General features: G+C 40.6%; 1 protein-coding gene across 1 annotated transcript in view; it reads left to right on the top strand.

The window, feature by feature from the left end:
* Positions 1-25845, top strand: part of SLC35A5 (solute carrier family 35 member A5) — a 150879-nt gene that overhangs the window by 94860 nt on the left and 30174 nt on the right. Inside the window, exons 3-5 of the mRNA XM_053706503.1 lie at positions 1-59; positions 798-931; positions 17794-17861. The exon at positions 1-59 is cut by the window's left edge and continues 40 nt beyond it. Coding sequence (XP_053562478.1) covers positions 1-59; positions 798-931; positions 17794-17861 — 261 coding nt within the window. The remainder of the gene's footprint in view (positions 60-797; positions 932-17793; positions 17862-25845) is intronic.

The following is a 25845-nucleotide window of genomic DNA, read 5'->3' as shown; positions in this document are numbered from 1 at the left end:
TGCTGAGTCTGTAAAGCTGCTATTTTGCATGATAATGGCATTGAGGGTCATTGTTAAAGGTAATACCTTCATTTATTGTTACCCGAACAACAGTCTGCTATATACTGCACCTTATCCAAGGGAATGTGAATTAAGAAGAAATACAACCAAATAAAGTTACTGATTTGGTATTTCTATAAGGATTGGCTACTGTGAGCTAGCTGAAAACATCTGGTGAGCCAACTGGCAAATTAGCTAATAGAAGTAAATTGGAAAACTGTTTAAAATGCATATTCTATCTGAATCATGAACGACATCACTAGGGATGTGCATTCAAAACATTTGTTATCAAACCAGTGCCGAATATGGCTGTTGTCAGCAGCATCCGGTTTAGAAAAGAGCCAAATACCAGTGGCAGCGGTCATATTCAGCATTCGTTTGATAACCAATCATTTTCACTTTTCTGTCCCTTTTAAAGAGATTTCTGAACACATGCTCCTTCTCATGGGTCATATTTAAAAAAAAATTTTGTTATATGTCAGACATTGTTATATTAACCAAAGGATGCGGTTTGTGAAGTTATATAATCTTATTGCCATACACAATATTAAGGTGTCAATACAGTGAAAATTAACTCAAACACTGTGCACAATAATAGATAGGATTTAAAACAAAAGTGTGGATTAGAATGTTGTTGTGATTTTATTTCCTTACACTAAATGTGTAATGAGCCACCATTTTAGTTTTTATTGATAATAATGATCACAATATGTATTTGTTTATTCCTGAAACAAATCTTGCTTTTCCCCTACCCCCAGAGAAACGTTCATTGAGGTGCTCCGCGTGTTTTTCTTTGAAGGAGTTTTTCCGATACATAAAATGGTCTGTTCCAGCATTCCTTTATTTTTTGGACAACATAATCATTTTTTATGTTTTGACCTATCTGCAGCCAGTAAGTACCTATTTGTTTTTAATTTATTTTTTTGAAAGTTTCCATTGATCGTCAATGCACTTTTATAATACGAAGGCTGTAATGAGATTAAGAAGGTTGTAACGCAATCCATAGTCCGTTATGGTCAAATTCTTGCAGCGTTTTGCTTCTGGTACTGTGACATAGAGATACCGCCTTGCTGGTATTTTCATTGTGTATTATATAGTTTAATTATAGCAATAAAGACACTGTTATGGGACTTCCGGTGGGCGGCTCTAGAAGATGGCAGCGAGCTCTCTTAGCTCTGAAGAAATTCTCTTCTTATGACTGCAATTTCACCATTCTTCTATGCCATCTGCATTTCCCTTGACAGATAAGGTGTCCGGGAACCTTTAGCAGATAGAAGCCTGTCAACTACTTCTTCCCTGGAGGTCAATTTACTGAAGATAAAACCCACAAGGGATTGCAGAGCCATGGACCTAACAAGAGACATTGTTAAGCAGCTGCGTACTACCTTTTTACCTACTTTTGCACGTCTGTTCATAAGTTATGAACGGCTACATGAAGCAGTGCAAGCAACTATCGGATCTGATGCTGTAAATGAGGGAAAGACATCAATACGGATAACTCCCTTGACACTTACTACAGCACCTGCCCACTTATCGGCACATAATAATCATTGTGGTAACACGTGGTCAGACAACCTGCAACCCAACTCAGGCAACAGCGGATTTCCCCCGCTCACTGCAGACGCCCGCAATGGATCACAACCCACACCGGGAGACAACATCTTAAGGGCCTCGCAGCAAGTTGATCTACTGTGCTCCCCTATGCGGGATACAGCTTGGATCATCACACCGCTAAGGCTTTTGAAGGCTACACATTATGCACACGTGCGACAACAGCTCAAATTATATCGGCCAGCATCGCACGCAAACCACTCAGCAACAGCATGTATTGATACTGCAAGGAATCAAGATGATTCAGGATGTGATCATGGAATAACTCGCAGAGGAGTCGGATAGACCTTAACTTTATGTCGTACAGCCTTCTATATACACCACGTTATGGCACCGGACATGGACAGATATTGCCGACTTAAATGTTGTGTTTTGATTAACCCCGCTTAAAATAACAGAACCCCAGCGATTCACAACAACCACTATGCAGCAATCTAAAGAGGGCTCTATTCATCGGATCCTGCAAGTTTTTCATGTATTAATATCTTCACATTATCATGAACGCATGGGGGTTGGCTAAGCTGTGAGAGAAACCCCATTTGAAGATGGCATCTCACAGAGTGAAGTTGCTAAGTACACCGGACCACATTCTGCTACAGGTGCCCTTATACATAAAGTTGTCTTCATACAGAAGAGACTCTCACTGAAAACTCTGCATAATAGTATTTTGAACAGTAGAACTGGACAATAAAAGAGTGCTTCACACAGCAACTTATGTCTAACAATCTGTCCACACTTGTAGAACGTGCTAAGCATTATTTTCTTGTTATTTACTTAGTTATGTAATTACTAGTTTTTTTTTGGGGGGGGGGGGAGGGGGGGGTTATGTTATTCTATTTTATTTTTATTTTTTCTTATTAGTACTGGGCCACATACTCATTTATGGGACATGTATGTTCTTATTATCTCCATTTTGTTTTACTCTTGGAATTCACATGCTTCCTGCAGGTGGTGCTATTGTGCTGCAAACTGTACATTTCTTACATAGGCCACCATTTATATCAAAGAACAGCTAATGGATCTGAACACCATATGACAAAGTAAATCTTTATTGGGGTCTTCAGTTCTATGTCTCTAGGTAGACTATCCTTAGTCAGCCACTTACTCATCCTTAAGCCAAAACCCTCAAGTTGTTGACTGTCTATATTCATTGATAGTGGCACTGCACATATTCAGATATGACGCATACATATTTCTTCACCTTCAGTATTTATCTTGCATCATACACTAAGAGACAAATGTGACTCTGTTGTTTGTTTTATTATTATTCTGCATGGTGTACCCAACATAAAATGTCCAGAAAATCTCTCATGAGACCCAAGACTATATGTACCCACTTAGGCAATATTGAGTCATTTCATATCCTACTTACATATCCAGAATACCGAGTGGAGCATAGCTCTACGGATACTGGGATTTCATTGCTCCCAACCAAATGTATTTAATTGAATAACCAATAGAAGCACTGCCTATATATTCGTTGATAGTGTCACCACATATATTCAGCTACGATACATGAAGATTTCTTTCCCTCTAGTATTTTTCTTGCACCATATATTAGGAGACATAAATGTTTATACTACTGTTATTCTGTGACGTATAACTAACATAAATGTCCAGCGAATCTATATCAGGACCCAAGGCCTTATGTCTCCACCTAGGCAATATTAGGTCACTTCATACCCCACTTATATATCCAAATTATCGGGTGGTGCATAGTCACAGGGTTATTGGGACTCCATACTTTCCAGCGGACTGCATTTACTTGCATAACCAATAGAAGTCTTGTCCATATTCGTTGAGGGTGCTCCCACACTTACTTAGATATTATGCATCAATATTTCCTTACCTCTAGTATTTATTTTATATCACACCTTGGGGGACAAATAGGATATTATTGTTGGTAATATTATTACTCCGCAAAGTATACCTAACATAACATGTCCTGTGAATCTTTAACAGGACTCAAGGCCCTATGTCTCCACCTAGGCAATATTATGTTACTTTATAGCCTACTTATATACCCAAGATATCAAGTAAAGCACAGAGATGGGGTTGTTGTGACTCTATAGCTTTCAACTTTACCCACTTGCATGGTATATAGAAGTTGATGCCCAATTGTTAACATTTACTTTTATTTAGTTAGTTTAGGTTGTAGGAATACCTAATGTGTTTAAAAAAAAAGAAAATCCCCAACAATGTAGATATCTAAGACACTAAACAGGGTTACAGTGGCGACTGAGATTTTACATGATTGTCATGTGAACATGGCTTTATTGAAACCTCAAATATCTCAATTTGCATCCTGTGTGGTGTATCGGTTTTCTTTTTCTACCCTGCGTGGTACAATATCATGTTGTTATGTATGTCTGCATTGTTGGATATAAATAAAAGTTAAAAAAAAAAAAAAGACACTGTTATGTCTTGTTATGCTATGGTTGAGGGAATCCCTTTTGAAACACACATGATCATTTTAAACTGGTAGTTACAGTTTTTAATTTCTGATTAATGTTAGTTAATTAAAGGGGCATAAACCCCCAAATCTTTCCAATGTTACTTCAATTAAACAAATTTGCTTTGTTTTCATGGTTTCCTTTGTTGAGAGGCAGGAAGGTAAGCTCAGGAGGGTGCACGTGTCTGCTTCACTATATGGCAGCAGTTTTGCAAGAATGTTATACATTAACAAGAGCACTTTTTCCTGCCATGTAGTGCTACAGACATGTGCATTATATCTCTTCAATAAAGAATGACATGGAAACAAAGCATAATAATAGAAGTGAATTGGAAACACTTTTTTTTTAATAGTATGCTCTATATGAACCATGAAAGAAAAATATGGGTTTTATGTCTCTTTAATTATTAAAACGATAAATGGGGATGCAAGTATATTTTACAAAAAGAGCAACACCAGAACAAGGGGCATGATTCTCTAGAAATTCAATGCTATGCATAAGTCTATCCTAGGACTTCAGAAAGAAATATGGGCATGCTTAGTGGGTCTTCAGGTAGGTCATTTTGACAACTATGGTAGCAACTCTAAATATGAGTGTTAAGGGGACAGTCTTCTTGATGTTTCTTTGTTTAAAAAGATAGACATCACCTTTACTACCCATTCCCCAGCTTTGCACAACCAACTTTGTTATATTAATATCTATACTATAATTGGGTTTGTAACACGTCCGTCGCTGTCGGCAGTTGCAGATGCACCCTCAAAGGAATGTTGGCAGCGCGAGGCACCCAACAGAATTCCGAAAATGGCAGGGTGGTGAAAGAATCCACCAAAGGTTGAAAGATTCTTTCACCACCCTGCCATTTTCGGAATCCACCAGGATACAGCGAAGGCAAACGGAGCATTACAACAAAACACCTGCAATAAGTATTAAAAAAAAAAACGAAATGCACGCAATAAGTATGAAAAAAACACCTAACCGCCCGCAATTAGTATTTAAAAAAAAAAAACCTAACTGCCCATAAGAAATATTAAGAAAAAAATAAACTAACCGCCCGCATGAAGAAAAAAACTACCTAATAAAATTATTAACCCCTAAATCCGCAAACCTTAACATCGCAGACTACCTAATACATCTAATAACCTCTAAACCGCCAACTCCCCACAACACATTAAAACTAATTTACCTATTGACTCCTACACTGCCAACCCCCACAATGCAAAAAAAATATTTAATGACTAAGCCCCCTAACCTAACACCCCCTAAATTAACCCCTTAATCACAATAAAAATAAATTACTACATTACAATAAAAATACAAAAAAGTACATTACATTAATCGAATTACAGAAAATAAAAAAACACTAACATTACAAAAATAATAAACAACACTATCCAAAATAAAAAAATTAAACCTAATCCCTATGAAAATAAAAATAAAAACACCCCCTAATCTAATGCTAAACTACCAATAGCCCCTAGGTTTAACAGCTCTTTCTCCAACATAGGTGTGTCCGGTCCACGGCGTCATCCTTACTTGTGGGATATTCTCTTCCCCAACAGGAAATGGCAAAGAGCCCAGCAAAGCTGGTCATATGATCCCTCCTAGGCTCCGCCTACCCCAGTCATTCTCTTTGCCGTTGCACAGGCAACATCTCCACGGAGATGGCTAAGAGTTTTTTGGTGTTTAAATGTAGTGTTTGTTATTTTAAAATAGTACTGGTATGTACTATTTACTCTGAAACAGAAAAGAGAAGAAGATTTCTGTTTGTGAGAGGAAGATGATTTTAGCAAACGTTACTAAAATCGATTGCTGTTTCCACACAGGACTGTTGAGATGAAGTAACTTCAGTTGGGGGAAGCAGTTGGCAGACTTTTCTGCCTGAGGTATGATGGCCACATTTCTAACACGACTTGGTAATGCTGGAAGGCTGTCATTTTCCCTATGGGGACCGGTAAGCCATTTTCTTAGATTAAGTATGAGAATAAAGGCTTTATAAGGGTTTAAAAAAACTGGTAGACATTTTTCTGGGCTAAAACGATTACTTGCTAAGCATATTTGACAGATTATAGCGCTTTATAATTATTATAATCTTGGGGATTGTTGTTAAAAAAACGGCAGGCACTGTATGAACACCTTTTTCAGATGGGGGCCTTTCTCTAGTCATAGGCAGAGCCTCATTTTCGCGCCACTAATGCGCAGTTGTTTTTGGAAGGCAAGGCATGCAGATGCATGTGTGAGGAGCTAAGATCCACTGAAAAAGCTTATAGAAGGCGTCATTTGGTATCGTATTCCCCTCTGGGCTTGGTTGGGTCTCAGCAAAGCAGATTCCTGGGACTGTATAGGGGTTAAATGTAAAAACGTCTCCGGTTCCGTTATTTTAAGGGTTAAAGCTTTCAAATTTGGTGTGCAATACTTTTAAGGCTTTAAGACACTGTGGTGAAATTTTGGTGAATTTTGAACAATTGCTTCATACTTTTTCGCATATTCAGTAATAAAGTGTGTTCTGTTTAAAATTTAAAGTGACAGTAACGGTTTTATTTTAAAACGTTTTTTGTGCTTTGTTGACAAGTTTAAGCCTGTTTAACATGTCTGAACCATCAGATTAACGATGTTCTATATGTATGAAAGCCAATGTGTCTCCCCATTTAAATATATGTAATAATTGTGACATGGTGTCCAAACAAAGTAGGGACAATGATGCCACAGATAATAATAGTGCCCAAGATGATTCTTCAGATGAGGGGAGTAAGCATGGTACTGCATCACCCCCTTCTGTGTCTACACCAGTTTTGCCCACACAAGAGGCCCCTAGTACATCTAGTGCGCCAATACTATGCAACAATTAACGGCTGTTATGGATAATTCTATTGCAAATATTTTATCTAAAATGCCTACTTATCAAAGAAAGCGCGATTGCTCTGTTTTAAACACTGAAGAGCAAGAGGACGCTGATGATAACGCTTCTGACATACCCTCACACCAATCTGAAGGAGCCAGGAGGGAGGTTTTGTCTGAGGGAGAAATTTCAGATTCAGGGAAAATTTCTCAGCAAGCTGAACCTGATGTTGTAACATTTAAATTTAAATTAGAACATCTCCGCGCACTGCTTAAGGAGGTATTATCTACTCTGGATGATTGTGACAATTTGGTCATTCCAGAGAAATTATGTAAGATGGATAAGTTCCTAGAGGTTCCGGTGCCCCCCGATGTTTTTCCTATACCCAAGCGGGTGGCGGATATAGTAAACAAGGAATGGGAAAGGCCCGGCATACCTTTTGTGCCTCCCCCTATATTTAAGAAATTATTTCCTATAGTCGACCCCAGAAAGGACTTATGGCAGACAGTCCCTAAGGTCGAGGGGGCGGTCTCTACTCTAAACAAACGCACTACTATTCCCATAGAAGATAGTTGTGCTTTTAAAGATCCTATGGATAAAAAATTAGAGGGTTTGCTTAAAAAAATGTTTGTTCAGCAAGGTTACCTTCTTCAACCAATTTCATGCATTGTTCCTGTCACTACGGCAGCGTGTTTCTGGTTCGAAGAACTAGAAAAGTCGCTCGATAAAGAATCTTTGTATGAGGAGATTATGGGCAGAGTTCATGCACTTAAATTGGCTAACTCTTTTATTCTAGATGCCGCTTTGCAATTAGCGAGATTAGCGGCGAAAAATTCAGGGTTTGCTATCGTGGCGCGCAGAGCGCTCTGGCTGAAGTCTTGGTCAGCGGATGTGTCTTCCAAGACAAAATTACTTAACATCCCTTTCAAGGGCAAAACACTGTTTGGGCCCGATTTGAAAGAGATTATTTCAGACATCACCGGAGGAAAGGGCCACGCCCTTCCTCAGGATAGGTCTTTTAAGGCTAGAAATAAGCCTAATTTTCGTCCCTTTCGCAGAAACGGACCAGCCTCTACTTCTACATCCTCTAAGCAAGAGGGTAATACTTCTCAACCCAAACCAGCCTGGAGACCGATGCAAGGCTGGAACAAGGGTAAGCAGGCCAAGAAGCCTGCCACTGCTACCAAAACAGCATGAAGGGATGGCCCCCGATCCGGGACCGGATCTGGTGGGGGGCAGACTTTCTCTCTTTGCTCAGGCCTGGGCAAGAGATGTTCAGGATCCTTGGGCACTAGAAATAGTTTCTCAAGGTTATCTCCTGGAATTCAAGGAACTACCCCCAAGGGGAAGGTTCCACAGGTCTCAATTATCTTCAAACCAAATAAAAAGACAGGCATTCTTACACTGTGTAGAAGACCTGTTAAGGATGGGAGTAATTCATCCAGTTCCAATAAGAGAACAAGGGATGGGGTTTTACTCCAACCTGTTCATAGTTCCCAAAAAAGAGGGAACGTTCAGACCAATTCTAGATCTCAAGATCCTAAACAAATTTCTCAGGGTCCCGTCGTTCAAAATGGAAACCATTCGAACGATCCTTCCTACCATCCAGGAAGGTCAATTCATGACCACGGTGGATTTAAAGGATGCGTACCTCCATATTCCCATCCACAAGGAACATCATCAGTTCCTAAGGTTCGCTTTTCTGGACAAGCATTACCAGTTTGTGGCACTTCCATTCGGGTTAGCCACTGCTCCGAGAATTTTCACAAAGGTACTAGGGTCCCTTCTAGTGGTTCTAAGACCAAGGGGCATTGCAGTAGTACCGTACTTGGACGACATCCTGATTCAAGCGTCGTCTCTGTCAAAGGCAAAGGCTCATACGGACATCGTCCTAGCCTTTCTCAGATCTCACGGATGGAAAGTAAACATAGAAAAAAGTTCTCTTTCCCCGTCAACAAGAGTTCCCTTCTTGGGAACAATAATAGACTCCTTAGAAATGAGAATTTTTCTGACAGAGGTCAGAAAATCAAAACTTCTAAGCTCTTGTCAAGTTCTTCATTCTGTTCTTCGTCCTTCCATAGCGCAGTGCATGGAAGTAATAGGATTGATGGTTGCAGCAATGGACATAGTTCCTTTTGCACGAATTCATCTAAGACCATTACAACCGTGTATGCTCAGACAGTGGAATGGGGATTATACAGACTTGTCTCCGACGATTCAAGTAGATCAAAGGACCAGAGATTCACTCCGTTGGTGGCTAATCCTGGACAATCTGTCACAGGGAATGAGCTTCCGCAGACCAGAGTGGGTCATTGTCACGACCGACGCCAGTCTGGTGGGCTGGGGTGCGGTCTGGGAACCCCTGAAAGCTCAGGGTCTATGGTCTCGGGAAGAATCTCTTCTCCCGATAAACATTCTGGAACTGAGAGCGATATTCAATGCTCTCAAAGCTTGGCCTCATCTAGCAAAGGCCAAATTCATAAGGTTTCAATCAGACAACATGACGACAGTTGCTTATATCAACCATCAGGGGGGAACAAGGAGTTCCCTGGCGATGGAGGAAGTGACCAAGATAATTCAATGGGCGGAGGATCACTCCTGCCACTTGTCTGCAATCCACATCCCAGGAGTGGAAAATTGGGAAGCGGATTTTCTGAGTCGTCAGACATTCCATCCGGGGGAGTGGGAACTCCACCCGGAAATCTTTGCCCAAATAACTCAATTATGGGGCATTCCAGACATGGATCTGATGGCGTCTCGCCAGAACTTCAAGGTTCCTTGTTACGGGTCCAGATCCAGGGATCCCAAGGCGACTCTAGTAGATGCACTAGTAGCACCTTGGACCTTCAACCTAGCTTATGTTTTCCCACCGTTTCCTCTCATTCCCAGGCTGGTAGCCAGGATCAACCAGGAGAGGGCTTCGGTGATCTTGATAGCTCCTGCGTGGCCACGCAGGACTTGGTATGCAGACCTGGTGAATATGTCATCGGCTCCACCATGGAAGCTACCTTTGAGACAGGACCTTCTTGTTCAAGGTCCATTCGAACATCCGAATCTGGTTTCTCTCCAACTGACTGCTTGGAGATTGAACGCTTGATTTTATCAAAGCGTGGGTTTTCAGATTCTGTAATAGATACTCTTATTCAGGCTAGAAAGCCTGTAACTAGAAAGATTTACCATAAGATATGGAAAAAATATATCTATTGGTGTGAATCTAAAGGATTCCCATGGAACAAGATAAAAATTCCTAGGATTTTATCCTTTCTACAAGAAGGTTTGGAGAAGGGATTATCTGCAAGTTCTCTGAAGGGACAGATTTCTGCGTTATCTGTTTTACTTCACAAAAGGCTGGCAGCTGTGCCAGACGTTCAGGCGTTTGTTCAGCCTCTGGTTAGAATCAAGCCTGTTTACAGACCTTTGACTCCTCCCTGGAGTCTCAATCTAGTTCTTTCAGTTCTTCAAGGGGTTCCGTTTGAACCCTTACATTCCGTAGATATTAAGTTATTATCTTGGAAAGTTTTGTTTTTGGTTGCAATTTCTTCTGCTAGAAGAGTTTCTGAGTTATCTGCTCTGCAGTGTTCTCCACCCTATCTGGTGTTCCATGCAGATAAGGTGGTTTTGCGTACTAAGCCTGGTTTTCTTCCGAAAGTTGTTTCCAACAAGAATATTAACCAGGAGATAGTTGTACCTTCTTTGTGCCCGAATCCAGTTTCAAAGAAGGAACGTTTGCGACACAATTTGGACGTAGTCCGTGCTCTAAAATTCTATTTAGAGGCCACTAAAGATTTCAGACAAACTTCTTCTTTGTTTGTTGTTTATTCTGGTAAAAGGAGAGGTCAAAAAGCAACTTCTACCTCTCTTTCTTTTTGGCTTAAAAGCATTATCCGTTTGGCTTATGAGACTGCAGGACGGCAGCCTCCTGAAAGAATCACAGCTCATTCCACTAGGGCTGTGGCTTCCACATGGGCCTTCAAGAACGAGGCTTCTGTTGACCAGATATGTAAGGCAGCGACTTGGTCTTCACTGCACACTTTTGCCAAATTTTACAAATTTGTTACTTTTGCTTCTTCAGAGGCTATTTTTGGGAGAAAGGTTTTGCAAGCTGTGGTGCCTTCCATTTAGGTGACCTGATTTGCTCCCTCCCTTCATCCGTGTCCTAAAGCTTTGGTATTGGTTCCCACAAGTAAGGATGACGCCGTGGACCGGACACACCTATGTTGGAGAAAACAGAATTTATGCTTACCTGATAAATTACTTTCTCCAACGGTGTGTCCGGTCCACGGCCCGCCCTGGTTTTTTTAATCAGGTCTGATGAATTATTTTCTCTAACTATAGTCACCACGGTATCATATGGTTTCTCCTATGCATGTTTCCTCCTGTACGTCGGTCGAATGACTGGGGTAGGCGGAGCCTAGGAGGGATCATATGACCAGCTTTGCTGGGCTCTTTGCCATTTCCTGTTGGGGAAGAGAATATCCCACAAGTAAGGATGACGCCGTGGACCGGACACACCGTTGGAGAAAGTAATTTATCAGGTAAGCATAAATTCTGTTTTTACATTACAAATAAACCAAGTCCCCCCTAACAGTAAACCCCCCAAAAAAAACCTAACACTAATAAACCTAAACTACCCATTGCCCCTAAAGGGGCATTTGTATGGGCATTGCCCTTAAAAGGGCATTCATCTCTTTTTTTACTGCCCTTAAAAGGGCATTCAGCTCTTTTTAAATTTGCCCAAAAAAAACCCTAATCTAAAAAAACAAAACCCCCAAAAAATGTTTTAAAAAAAACCTAACACTAAAGCCCCAAATAGGTACTCACGGTTTCAGAAGTACAGCAGAGAAGGTCTTCTTCCAGGCGGGTCCATCATCTTCAGCAACAGCGAAGGCGGAGGTCAGAAGTGGCAATCCTCTGTGGCGGTGGCGCTCCTCGTGGAGGTTCCTCTTCATGCGACCGTCTGCCACACACTGAAGATTGAATTCAAGGTACCCCATATTTATTGGGGTACGTTGAATTCCTATTGGCTGAAATTTTCAAAATCAGCCAATAGGATGAGAGCTACTAAAATCTTATTGGCTGATTTGAACAGCCAATAGGATTTCAGTAGCTCTAATCCTATTGGCTGTTTTGAAAAATTCAGCAGCCAATAGAATGAGAGCTGCTGAAATCTTATTGACTGATTTGAACAGCCAATAGGGTTTTAGTAGCTCTAATCCTATTGGCTGTTTTGAAAAATTCAGCTAATAGGAATGCAAGGTACCCTAATAAATATGGGGTAACTTGCATTCAATTTTCAGTATACCACGGACATCGGATGAAGAGAAGCCTCCATGTCGCCGAGGACCCCGGACGCCGCCACAGATGACCACCGCCGAGGATCGCCACATCTGGGAAGACCTCCTCCACCGGACTTCTGAAACCGTGAGTACCTATTTGGGGCTTTAGTGATAGTTTTTTTTTTTTCTAATTTTTTGTTTTTTAAGATTAGTGTTTTTTTGGGCAAATTTCACAAGAGCTGAATGCCCTTTTAAGGGCAGTGAAAAAGAGCTGAATGCCCCTTTAAGGGCAATGCCCATACAAATGCCCCTTTAGGGGCAATGGGTAGTTTAGGTTTATTAATGTTAGGGTTTTTTTTGGGGGGGGGGGTTACTGTTAAGGGGGACTTTTTTATGTAAAAGAGCTGTTAAACTTTGGGCAATGCCCTACAAAAAGCCCTTTTAACCCCTTAAGGACCAAGGACGTACGCCACACGTCCTCAAAAAAAATACACTTAATGACCGAGGACGTGTGGCGTACGTCCTTGGTCTGGAAAGCAGCTGGAAGCGATCCTGCTCGCTTCCAGCTGCTTTCCGGTTATTGCAGTGATGCCTCGATATGGAGGCATCCTGCAATAACCCCCCTTGGCCATCCGATGCAGAGAGAGCCACTCTGTGGCCCTCTCTGCACCGGACATCGATGGCCGGTATCGTTGGTGGGTGGGAGCTTACGTGGGAGGCGGGTGGGCGGCCATCGGTGCTCTGTGTGAAGTGGAGGGGGGCGGGATCGGGGGCGGGATCTACGGGGGCGCGCACGGGAGCGCGCGCGTGCACGGGGGGTGGCGGGCGGGCGCGTGCACGGGGCGGGAGCGGGTGGGAACCGCTACACTACAGAAAAAAAAAAAGTTAAAAGCTAAAAAAAATAAATAAATGTAATTATTAAAAATGTAATCTAAGGGACCTGGAAGGGGTTGGGGGTTGGTCTTGGTGGGGGGGGGAAAGCTACACTACAGAAAAGGGCATTTTAAAAAAAAAGGCACATTTTTTTATAAAACTGGGTACTGGCAGACAGCTGCCAGTACCCAAGATGGCGCCCATTAAGGCAGAGGGGAAGGGTTAGAGCTGTTTGGTGGGGGATCAGTGAGGTTGGGGTCTAAGGGGGGATCCTACACATAAGCATATGTAAATATGCTTTTTTTTATTTTTAAAAAAGGGCCAAATACCTTTTATTTTAGTACTGGCAGAGTTTCTGCCAGTACTTAAGATGGCGGGGACAATTGTGGGGTGGGGGAGGGAAGAGAGCTGTTTGGGAGGGATCAGGGGGTCTGATGTTTCAGGTGGGAGGCTGAGCTCTACACTAAAGCTAAAATTAACCCTGCTAGCTCCCTACAAGCTACATAATTAACCCCTTCACTGCTAGCCATAATACACGTGTGATGCGCACCGGCATTTAGAGGCCTTCTAATTACCAAAAAGCAATGCCAAAGCCATATATGTCTGCTATTTCTGAACAAAGGGGATCCCAGAGAAGCATTTACAACCATTTGTGCCATAATTGCACAAGCTGTTTGTAAATAATTTCAGTGAGAAACCTAAAATTGAGAAAAAATTAACGTTTTTTTTTAATTTGATCGCATTTGGCGGTGAAATGGTGGCATGAAATATACCAAAATTGGCCTAGATCAATACTTGGGGTTGTCTACTACACTACACTAAAGCTAAAACTACCCCAAAAAGCTCCCTACATGCTCCCTAATTAACCCCTTCACTGCTGGGCATAATACACGTGTGGTGCGCAGTGGCATTTAGCGGCCTTCTAATTACCAAAAAGCAACGCCAAAGTCATATATGTCTGCTATTTCTGAACAAAGGGGATCTCAGAGAAGAATTTACAACCATTTATGCCATAATTGCACAAGCTGTTTGTAAATAATTTAAGTTAGAAACCAAAAGTTTGTGAAAAAAATTGTGAAAAGTGAACGATTTTTTGTATTTGATTGCATTTGGCGGTGAAATGGTGGCATGAAATATACCAAAATGGGCCTAGATCAATACTTTGGGTTGTCTACTAAAAAAAAATATATACATGTCAATGGCTATTCAGAGATTCCTGAAAGATATCAGTGTTCTAATGTAACTAGCGCTAATTTTGAAAAGAAATGGTTTGGAAATAGCAAAGTGCTACTTGTATTTATGGTCCTATAGTTTACAAAAAAAGCAAAGAACATGTAAACATTGGGTATTTCTAAAATCAGGACAAAATTTAGAAACTATTTAGCATGGGTGTTTTTTGGTGGTTGTAGATGTGTAACAGATTTTGGGGGTCAAAGTTAGAAAAAGTGTGTTTTTTTCCATTTTTTCCTCATATTTTATATTTTTTTTATAGTAAATTATAAGATATGATGAAAATAATGGTATCTTTAGAAAGTCCATTTAATGGCGAGAAAAACTGTATATAATATGTGTGGGTACAGTAAATGAGTAAGAGGAAAATTACAGCTAAACACAAACACCTCAAAAATGTAAAAATAGCCTTGGTCCCAAACGGACAGAAAATGGAAAAGTGCTGTGGTCATTAAGGGGTTAAGGGCTTTTGGTAGTTTGATATTAGATTAGGGAGTGTTTATTTTGGGGGGGATTTTTTATTCTTATAGGGGTATTAGTTTACGTTTTATTTTATTATTTTTGATAGCTTTGTTTATTTTTTCAGTATTTTTATTTTTTGTAGCTTGGGGGGTTGTATTTTCAAAACATAGATTGCCCTCTGGGCAGGCTTATCAAATAGTACTTTATAACATTTAAGCCTCTGCCTGTTTCTAAGCCCCTGCAGGCCGCCTCTTATCTTAATGCTTTTTATTAGCTTCTCACAGCCAGACAGTGCTAGTTTATGTGTGCCATATAGATAACATTGTTTTAACTTCCATGAAGTTACGCATGAAACCGCAAAAAATAAATAGCACTGAGATAGGGGGCTGTCTGTAGAGGCTTAGATACAAAGTAATCACAGAGGTAAAACGTGTATTAATATATATGTTGTCAGTTGTAAAGGGATTATCTATCTTTTTGAACAATAACATTTTTCAGGTAAACTATCCCTCTAACAAAGAGTGAGTTAGTTTTGTTTGTAGTTAACCTATCACTATTTGCCAAAGCTAGAAATAAGTGTTAAAAAGTTAAAAGTGGTAAAATAAAATGTTCTGTTTTTTATCCAAACAGTGCAATAATATAGTGCTTTAACTATGTGTTTAACTGCTGTCAAAGGTTTGAGCTAAAGATCAGCAATGAACTACTGGCATCTAGCTGAACACTTCTGGTGAGGCAATGACAAGAGACATATTTGTGCAGCCACCAATCACCAGTTGGCTACCTGCTATGCATTGCTGCTACTAGGCCTACCTAGGAATTCTGAAGTAATATTAATAAACTAAAATGTTTCTGCTCTATCACAATCATGAAAGTTTTTAATCTGGACTTCCTTGTCTGTGTTTACTCTTTTAATCATAACCCTCTGTTACTTAAAGGGACGCTAAATCCAAAAAATTTCTTTCAGGATTCAGGTAGAGAATACAATTTTAACCCCTTAACAACCGGGGACGTGCAGGGTACGTCCTCCAAAAAAATACCCTTAGTGACCGAGGGCGTACCCTGCACGTCCTCAGTCTCTGAAAGCGATGGAAGCGATCCTGATCGATTCCAGCCGCTTTCCGGTTATTGCAGTGATGCCTCGATATTGAGACATCCTGCGATAACATTTTTTAGCAGTCCGATGCAGAGAGAGACACTTTGTGGCCCTCTCTGCATCGGCCATCGATGGCCGCAATCGTTGGTGGGTGGGTGGGCGGCCATCAATGCCTTCTTTGATCCAGAGGGGGGCGGGATCGTGGGCGGAGTACCGGGGGGCGCGCACATGGGTAGGGAGCAGGTGGGAACCGCCGCACTGCAGAAAATTAGTGAAGAAAATGTGGCAGAGAGGGGGAAATAAAATTAAAATATAAATGATCGAAGGTATCTGGGAGGGGGTAAGCTACACTACAGGGAAAAAAAATGTATTGTATTGTAAACTGGGTACTGGCAGACAGCTGCCAGTACCCAAGATGGCTACCAATAAGTTAGAGGGGGAGGGTTAGAGAGCTGTTTGGGGGGGGGGTAATGGAGGTTGGGGGGCTAAGGGGGATCCTACATAGCAGCATATGTAAATATGCTTAAATTTTGTTAACAAAAATCAAAGATAGCTTATATTTTAGTACTGGCAGACTTTCTGCCAGTACTTAACATGGCTTGGACAATTGTGGGGTGGGGGACGGAAGAGAGCTGTTTGGGAGGCATCATGGGGTGTAATGTGTCAGGTGGGAGGCTGATCTCTACACTAAAGCTAAAATTAACCTAACAAGCTACCTAATTAACCCCTTCACTGCTAGCCATAATACACGTGTGATGCGCAGCGGCATTTAGCAGCCTTCTAATTACCAAAAAGCAATGCCAAAGCCATATATGTCTGCTATTTCTGAACAAAGGGGATCCCAGAGAAGCATTTACAACCATTTGTGCCATAATTGCACAAGCTGTTTGTAAATAATTTCAGTGAGAAACCTAAAATTGTGAAAAAATTTACTTTTTTTTTTTATTTGATCGTATTTGGGGTGAAATGGTGGCATGATATATAGAAAAATGGGCCTAGATCAATACTTTGGGATGTCTTCTAAAAAAAAATATATACATGTCAAGGGATATTCAGGGATTTCTGAAAGATATCAGTGGCCCAATGTAACTAGCGCTAATTTTGAAAAAAAAAGTGGTTTGGAAATAGCAATGTGCTACTTGTATTTATTGCCCTATAACTTGCAAAAAAAGCAAAGAACATGTAAACGTTGGATATTTAATTTAGAAACTAATTAGCATGGGTGTTTTATGGTGGTTGTAAATATGTAACAGATTTTGGGGGTAAAAGTTAGAAAAAGTGTGTTTTTTTTTTCTCCATTTTTTTCTCATAATTTATAAAAAAAAAGTATAGTAAATTAAAAGATATGATGAAAATAATGGTATCTTTAGAAAGTCCATTTAATGGTGAGAAAAACGGTATATAATATGTGTGGGTACAGTAAATGAGTAAGAGGAAAATTACAGCTAAACACAAACAACGCAAAAATGTAAAAATAGCCTTGGTCCCAAACAGACAGAAAATGGAAAAGTGCTGTGGTCATTAAGGGGTTAAACAACATTCCAATTTACTTCGATTATCTTATTTATTTCATTCTTTCAATATCCTTTGTTGAAGAAATAGCAATCCACATGGATGAGCCCATCACACGAGGCATCTGTGCAGCCACCAATCGGCTACTGAGCCTATCTAGATATGCTTTTCAGCAAAGGATATCAGGATAATGAAGCACATTAGATAATAGAAGTAAATTAGAAAGTTGTTTCAAATTGTATTCTCTTTTTAAATCATGAAAAAAAATTTGGGTTTCATGTCCCTTTAAGGTTAGTTGAGGCATACAAATTGTACAGCTCTTCATTCACAGTCTGTTTATAGCGCACACTTTTTATTGCTGTACATAAAACAAAGTGAAATACACTTATTTTCCTCTTGTTTTTTTAGGCTTTGGTTGTTTTGTTGTCCAATTTTGTTATCATTACGACTGCATTCTTCTTCAGGATTGTGCTGAAGTAAGTATAATATATTCGTAGCTTCACGGCATCCTTGCATAGCCTCTTGTTATGCTTTATGGGCAGCCAAACTTCTGTCATCCTTTGGAATATTAAATGGGAAAAAAATACTTCAAAAGCCCCAATAGTCAGTTATAGAGTTAACTATTCTTTAGGTTTATGATACACAGACTCCTCCATTAACAACTGATAGAGTAAAGATTGCCTTGTGGCCAAATAAAGGGACATAATTGTGCAAAACACATGCTCTATTCTTATCGCACTAATGCTCACCCCTAAGTATGGTCTAGTTTGTGTTGCTGTTGTAAATTGGTGGCAACATAAAACATTTCCATAGACTTTAATGGAGGCACTTGCTAACACCAGCTTATACAGTTTACAACACAATGGAAACTAGACGTATGTGTTAAAAGGGGCATGTCTGCTGCAGTACTTTCACTATGTGTTTGATTCCTTTGTATTCTGTAACTTGTTATTCCCAATTAAGAGGCTTATTTTTATAACTGTTTACTTGACTGTGTTATAGCCTTACAGAGACAGTGTAATCGGGCAAGCAGTAATAAGAGTTCATACAGAGTACCTTTTCAATTGGGCTTGTCTCTCTCCCAACTGATCTTCCTTGTTTGCTTTTCTACAGCCAATACTGCAGTATTGAAGATTTTTAGTATAGGTGAAGGTTTCAACAGGCAAAATCCGCTATTTCTAATGACAAAATATATGTAAAGGAGCTATTTGTAGCAATTTAATACACTACAACAACTAAAATTGTTTTGTGGGAACAGTAAAGGAGAAAAAAGTTACAGTACAATTTTCCTTTAAAGGGACTGTTAAGTCAAAATTAAACTTAAATGGATAGAGCATGACCTTTTAAACAACTTTATAATTTATTTATATTATCAATTTTGCTTAGTTCTTTTGATATTTTATGTTAATCCTAGATGGACTCACAAGCATGTACGTGTCTTTAGCCACCTTGAAGCAGTGTTTGAAACAATGTTTTTAGCAATGTTATACATAGTTGCAAACACTGCTGTCATAGAGAGCTAAAGACATGTGCACACTGTTAAGTAGGCATAGGAGAATATTCATAATTCTTCATTGTTTGCTATTTTTGGAGCAGGATATATCAGTGTGAAAGTCTTAACACACAAGGATCTGGATATATATACAGTATATACACGTATATACACGGCTAGATTAAAAGCAAAATTGAAAGTTTGTTACAGAATTTGGCCAAATGGTGATAGGCTCAGGAAAAAGTGAAGGTCTCTTTCTCTCTGGGTCCCTAACTTATAGCCACACAATGCATGCCTTCATCCAAACACACTGAGATACAAACAAGGGTGACACAGGCTCTTTGTAATTTCCCTAGACACATATAAAACACAGAAAAAACACGGACATTGACTGCACTCTCAAAACGAACAAGGTACATATCCTATAACTATGCAAAACTCACAGCCCTGGGTGCTCACCAGCACTCCCAGACAGCTGTACAGCCTTCAGGTACCCAGGCAGTTAACCCCAGACAAGCCTGGGAGCAAAGCCCATAGGGAAAATTTCATGTATGGCACCATGAAAAATTTTGTATTTGAAAAAGTGGGCTAGAAAAAATATACATGGGACTTGTAGCACTTGGGCACTACTTCATTCCTTACTGTTGGGAAATACAACACTTGGCCACCAGGAGGAGGCAAAGACACTCCAGGTAAAGGCTTAAATATCCCTCTAACTTCCCCTATCCCCCAGTCATTCTTTGCATTTCGTCACTATAGGAGGTGGCAGAGAAGTGTGAGAAGATTTGGATAGTCCTGTAATGGGTATGTTCCCTTCAAGAAAGGGCTGGGGTTTTAAGTAATCATGTCAACCTCTCAGTGCGAGTATTGCTGAATGTTAGAGTCTGGAGATGCAGGGAAAGTTTTTCTGCAAACCCATCCAGACTGACGCCTAACAGCTCCCGGGCAATCAGTGTTGACGAGTTTCACTGCTTGCTATTACTCACTTAAGTCCATGTCAGAGGTGTAGCTGCAAGACTGTCACACTTGAGAAGCTGTGCCTGTTCCACAGCATGGATCCTGGAGGTAAGATCGTTTTATATATACTTTTGCTATACAGGGTCACAGTGTGGGCTCCTTTATGCCTCAATAGGATCAAGGGTTAATATCTCTTTAAGGGAGATTATTTGAACAGCAAGGGTTATTTATAACTGCTTTTATATTTTTGGGCTCATAGACTGTGTTCTTTTGGCTTGGAAGAAACAGGTTTCACTTTCATTTTTGTGTGTTGCGCAGCTCATAATAGCTTGGCGCCTTTTTTATAGCAGGGGTAGTTCTGTCTTACGCACTACGTGACCGGGTGCAGTCTTTTCGTTTTTCCTACGATCTTGCTGCGAACATCGCTTTTAAGGAGAGCGTTTTCTCCGTTAGCTGTCTGGGTCTAGGAGGTGGTGAGTGCCCCAGCCATTGGGATTATAACGGTGCCGTTTTTTTTTAATAAAGTGTTTCATTTTTGTCTGTCCTTCTGTGAATATATCCTAGCTATGGAGGACTCTGATATTACATTAGAAGGTTCCGCTCCTTCTGTACTGATTAATAATTCCTGTTTATATTGTGAGGAGGCCGTGGTTTGCCTGCCTGCTCAATTTTATTCCATTTGCCTAAGTTGTTCTAAAGTCTAAGAAGGGAGACAAGCCTGCTAATACTCATAGCGCAATTAGATTCCTGAGAGGTAGACGGCTCAGAGGGGTAGAGTCCAGAGAGATTACTACCCCTTCTTCTACACTACGCGCTCCACATGCAGTTCCCCGCGGCTCAACTAATCCTCCATCAGGAGGGGGCTTTTTTCCTGCGGACTTTACCGCGCAGTTACAATCGGCGGTGTCTGTGGCCCAGGGTGCCTTACTTTGCTCTAACAAATGCAAGAGAAAGGTTAAACATAGTTCTCCTGACTTGGAGTCATCTAAATTGTCGGATTTAGGTACTATGTCCCAGCTATCCGAGGATGAGTTAACCTCTGTAGCTTCAGAGGGTGAACTTTCTGAGTCGGAGACTTCAGTTTCTAAACCTACTTCAGCGGAGGAACCCTCCTTTAGATTTAAAATTGAGCATTTTTTTTATCAAATTGCATTTTTTATTAAAGGAGGTTCTGTCTACGCTAGAGGTTCCAGAGGCTACTCTCCCTGAGGAACCTAAGATCCCTAAATTAGACAGGGTTTATAAAAACAGGAAGGTCCCTCTGACTTTTCCTGTGCCAGTTTGGATGGCAAACATTATAAGTAACGAATGGGAAAGAATAGGAACATCTTTTTTCTCCTCGTCTACTTTAAAAAAACTTCCCTATCTTTCTGGTTGAGGAGTGTCATCCGCTTAGCTTATTAGACAGCGGGACTACAGCCTCCTGACAGGATAACGGCTCATTCCACTAGAGCAGTGGCTTCCTCCTGGGCTTTTAAAAACGAAGCCTCAATGGATCAGATTTGTAAGGCCGCTACCTAGTTCTCTTTACACAATTTTTCTAAATTTTACAAGTTTGATGTGTTCGCTTGGCAGCATTTGGGAGAAAAGTTTTGCAGGCAGTGGTGCCCTCAGAATAGGGTCCACCTCCTTTTCTTTCTTTTTTTTTTTATTCCCCCTTCCGTTATTCATTCAGTGTTCTCTGGAGCTTTGGTATAGTTTTCCCAACAGTAAGGAATTAATTTGTGGACTCTCCCTGCGTTATGGAAGGAAAACATAATTTATGCTTACCAGATAAATTCCTTTCCTTCCTTCGGTAGAATGACTGGGGGATAGGGGAAGTGGGAGGGATATTTAAGCCTTTGGCTGGGGTGTCTTTGCCTCCTAATGGAGGCCAGGTGTTTTATTTCCCAACAGTAAGGAATGAAGTTGTGGACTCTCCCTGCCAGGAAGGAAAGGAATGTATCTGGTAAGCATAAATTGTTTTTTCAACCTCTGTATATATGGTTTAAAAACTTGCTCATAAGGATATGTAAGGGATTTTCTAATTTAATTTTATTTGTAAAAGCCAAACACAAACGCACAGCCTTTTGTGATTTTATCCTTCCTCTCCAATAACTGTAACTCACGGTGGTGTCTAGCAAGCTTTATACATGGTATCGGCTCCCTGCCCATATAACCATGTGGGCATTACTAATTATTTGTTAATGATAGTGCTGCTTTCTCAGGACAATCTGTTATTCTGTTTGTCTTGTAAGTAGGAGGAAGTTCTGAATATAGAGAGCAGCACCTTCAGTATCATGTTGTGTTAAGGGTCTATAGTAGACAGATTTTTATGTAAATAGACTTTTCTCTTGTAAGGTGTATCCAGTCCACGGATCATCCATTACTTGTGGGATATTCTCATTCCCAACAGGAAGTTGCAAGAGGACACCCACAGCAGAGCTGTAATATAGCTCCTCCCCTAACTGTCATAGCCAGTCATTCTCTTGCAACTCTCAACAAGCAAGGAGGTCGTAAGAGAGAGTGGTGAAATATAGTTAGTTTATTTTCTTCAATCAAAAGTTTGTTATTTTTAAATACTACCGGAGTTGTGCTATTTTATCTCAGGCAGTAAATAGAAGAAGAATCTGCCTGAGGTTTCTATGATCTTAGCAGGTTGTAACTAAGATCCATTGCTGTTCTCACATATGTCTGAGGAGAGAGGTAACTTCAGCGAGAGAATGGCGTGCAGTTTACTCTGCTATGAGGTATGTGCAGTTATAATTTTTTCTAGAGATGGAAAATACTAGAAAATGCTGCTGATACCGGATTAATGTAAGTTAAGCCTGAATACAGTGATTTAATAACGACTGGTATCATGCTTACTCTCAGGGGTAATACCCTTATGATATTGCAATATAAAACGTTTGCTGGCATGTTTAATCGTTTTTATATATGCTTTGGTGATAAAACTTTATTGGGGCCTAGTTTTTTCCACATGGCTGGCTCAAATTTTGCCTAGAAACAGTTATTGATACCTTAATACAGGCACGAAAGCCTGTCACCAGGAAAATTTACCATAAGATATGGCGTAAATATCTTTATTGGTGTGAATCCAAGGGTTACTCATGGAGTAAGGTCAGGATTCCCAGGATATTATCTTTTCTCCAAGAAGGTTTGGAAAAAGGATTGTCAGCTAGTTCCTTAAAAGGACAGATTTCTGCTCTTCTATTCTTTTGCACAAGCGTCTGACAGATGTTCCAGACGTTCCGGCATTTTGTCAGGCTTTAGTTAGAATCAAGACTGTGTTTAAACCTGTTGCTCCACCATGGAGCTTAAATTTAGTTCTTAAGGTTCTTCAAGGAGCTTTTTTTGGTAGCTATTTCCTCGGCTCGTAGAGTCTCCGAGTTATCTGCCTTACAATGTGATTCTCCTTATCTGATTTTTCATACGGATAAGGTAGTCCTGCGTACCAAACCTGGGTTTTTACCTAAGGTGGTATCTAACAAGAATATCAATCAAGAGATTGTTGTTCCATCCTTGTGTTGTTCCATCCTTGTGTCCTAATCCTTCTTCGAAGAAGGAACTTCTATTACACAATCTGGTCGTGGTCCGTGCTTTAAAGTTTTACTTACAAGCTACTAAAGATTTTCGTCAAGCATTGGCTTTGTTTGTTGTCTACTCTGGACAGAGGAGAGGTCAAAAGGCTTCGGCAACCTCTCTTTCTTTTTGGCTAAGAAGCATAATCCGCTTAGCCTATGAGACTGCTGGACAGCAGCCTCCTGAAAGGATTACAGCTCATTCCACTAGAGCTGTGGCTTCCACTTGGGCCTTTAAAAATGAGGCTTCTGTTGAACAGATTTGCAAGGCGGCGACTTGGTCTTCGCTTCATACTTTTTCAAAATTTTACAAATTTGATACTTTTGCTTCTTCGGAGGCTATATTTGGGAGAAAGGTTTTACAGGCAGTGGTTCCTTCCATTTAAGTACCTGCCTTGTCCCTCCCTTCATCCGTGTACTTTAGCTTTGCTATTGGTATCCCACAAGTAATGGATGATCCGTGGACTGGATACACCTTACAAGAGAAAACACAATTTATGCTTACCTGATAAATTTATTTCTCTTGTGGTGTGTCCAGTCCACGGCCCGCCCTGTCATTTTAAGGCAGGTAATTTTTAAATTTAAACTACAGTCACCACTGCACCCTATGGTTCCTCCTTTCTTGGCTTGTTTTCGGTCAAATGACTGGCTATGACAGTTAGGGGAGGAGCTATATTACAGCTCTGCTGTGGGTGTCCTCTTGCAACTTCCTATTGGGAATGAGAATATCCCACAAGTAATGGATGATCCGTGGACTGGATACGCCACAAGAGAAATAAATGTATCAGGTAAGCATAAATTGTGTTTTTGGACCTTCAGTACAGCAATCTATTGACTCTGCATGGTAGAGATATGCAGATTTAAGTGCCTTTTAATGTGCTTCAAATTTATTTAGGGCCAGATTGAGTGGAGTCCTATTTAGTGCTTTCGCTCTCGAGCTAACAGCACTAGAAGTAAACGTTTTGCACGCGTCTGGTAGCGTTCGTATTACAAGTTGAAAGTAAAAAGTTATTGCTTGCATGCTAACCAGATGTGTTCAAAAAACCGAACTTAGAATATCGCGTGAGCGATAGCCCTCCACTAGTAATTTGGCCCTTTAATAGGATATTTTAACCCTTTGGCTGCTACGCCATTTCTCACCTGGGTGCTAAGCTGCATTTGAGCTATTTTTTTTTTTTTACTTTTTTTAAATATATTTTTTTTTACTTTTTTTTTTTTTTTACAGATCCCCAAGACTTATACCGTTGGAAAGGTTAGGTGATTACCTTTCCAACAATGGGGCTTGGGGGTCTGTAGCTGAGATACAGGCTTCTAAGCAGCGTGCCCCCATTTCCCTATATTGTCCATTGTTCATTTTAAATAAAGTTGTGCAGTGACGTCCCCGCGCGAATCGTGAAGCCCCGGCGATGTCTCTCACTATTCAGGCCAGATCGCCGGGATGGGAGTAGGTGGGAGCCCCCAGATTGCCCTAAAGGTGGGTCTCTGAGCCGTCGTCAACACCTGACTGGGACAATTTGAGGCGGCTCAGAGCAGTTGTTAGCACTCAAAGGGTTAAAGGGACATAAAGGTGCAATCAGAAAATGCTATAATATTTTAAAGCATTTTATTATTGCTCCATTTCTTGCAAGATGAATTCCTTTGGTAAACGCTTCTGTCAGTAATGTGTGTGCACTCACCCAGCGTGCCGCGCTGTCTTCACTGCTATCTCAGCAGCACCGCTCTGCTCTGTGTCTCCTCTTCAGCGCTCCCCACGGGAGCTAAGGCCGGGAAGGAAGGTTCCAGTTCAACAGGTGCAAACGGATAGTACAGGGAAATTTCACCGGATTCCCTGAGAAATCAACAAGGTAAGGAGTAGCCAGAATCCTTGCACTCAAATGGATCGGTCAGGGTGAAATGCCAAAAAACGAACCGGCACCAATGAGCTATGATAAAAAGCTTCTTTTATTGGATAGATAGCACATAAAAAGGCATACACGCCAGCACAAATTACAGGTGACCTGTAATTTGTGCTGGCGTGTATGCCTTTTTATGTGCTATCTATCCAATAAAAGAAGCTTTTTATCATAGCTCATTGGTGCCGGTTCGTTTTTTGGCATTTCACCCTGACCGATCCATTTGAGTGCAAGGATTCTGGCTACTCCTTCCATTTCTTGCAAATAACATTGTTTTTAACCCCCTGCAAAATCATTTGATAGTCAGCTAGAGAGCAGAAATGCACTACTGGGATCTAGTTGTGCACATCTGGTGAGCCAATGACAAGAGACCAATGTGTGTAAACACCAAAAAAAGAGTTTCAAAATGACTTACTCTGTTTGAATCGTCAATGTTTAATATTGACTTTCATATCCATTTAAGGCAGGGATGGGGAAGCTTGGCCCTCCAGATGTTTTTGAACTATATTTCCCATGATGCTCAACTGGACCTAAGCATCATGGGTAATGTAGTTCTAAA

Source organism: Bombina bombina, chromosome 3 (assembly GCF_027579735.1).
Source record: "Bombina bombina isolate aBomBom1 chromosome 3, aBomBom1.pri, whole genome shotgun sequence".
Taxonomy (NCBI): Eukaryota; Metazoa; Chordata; class Amphibia; order Anura; family Bombinatoridae; genus Bombina; species Bombina bombina.
Note: the sequence above shows the minus strand (reverse complement) of the source record. Positions and strands in the feature narration are given on the sequence as shown.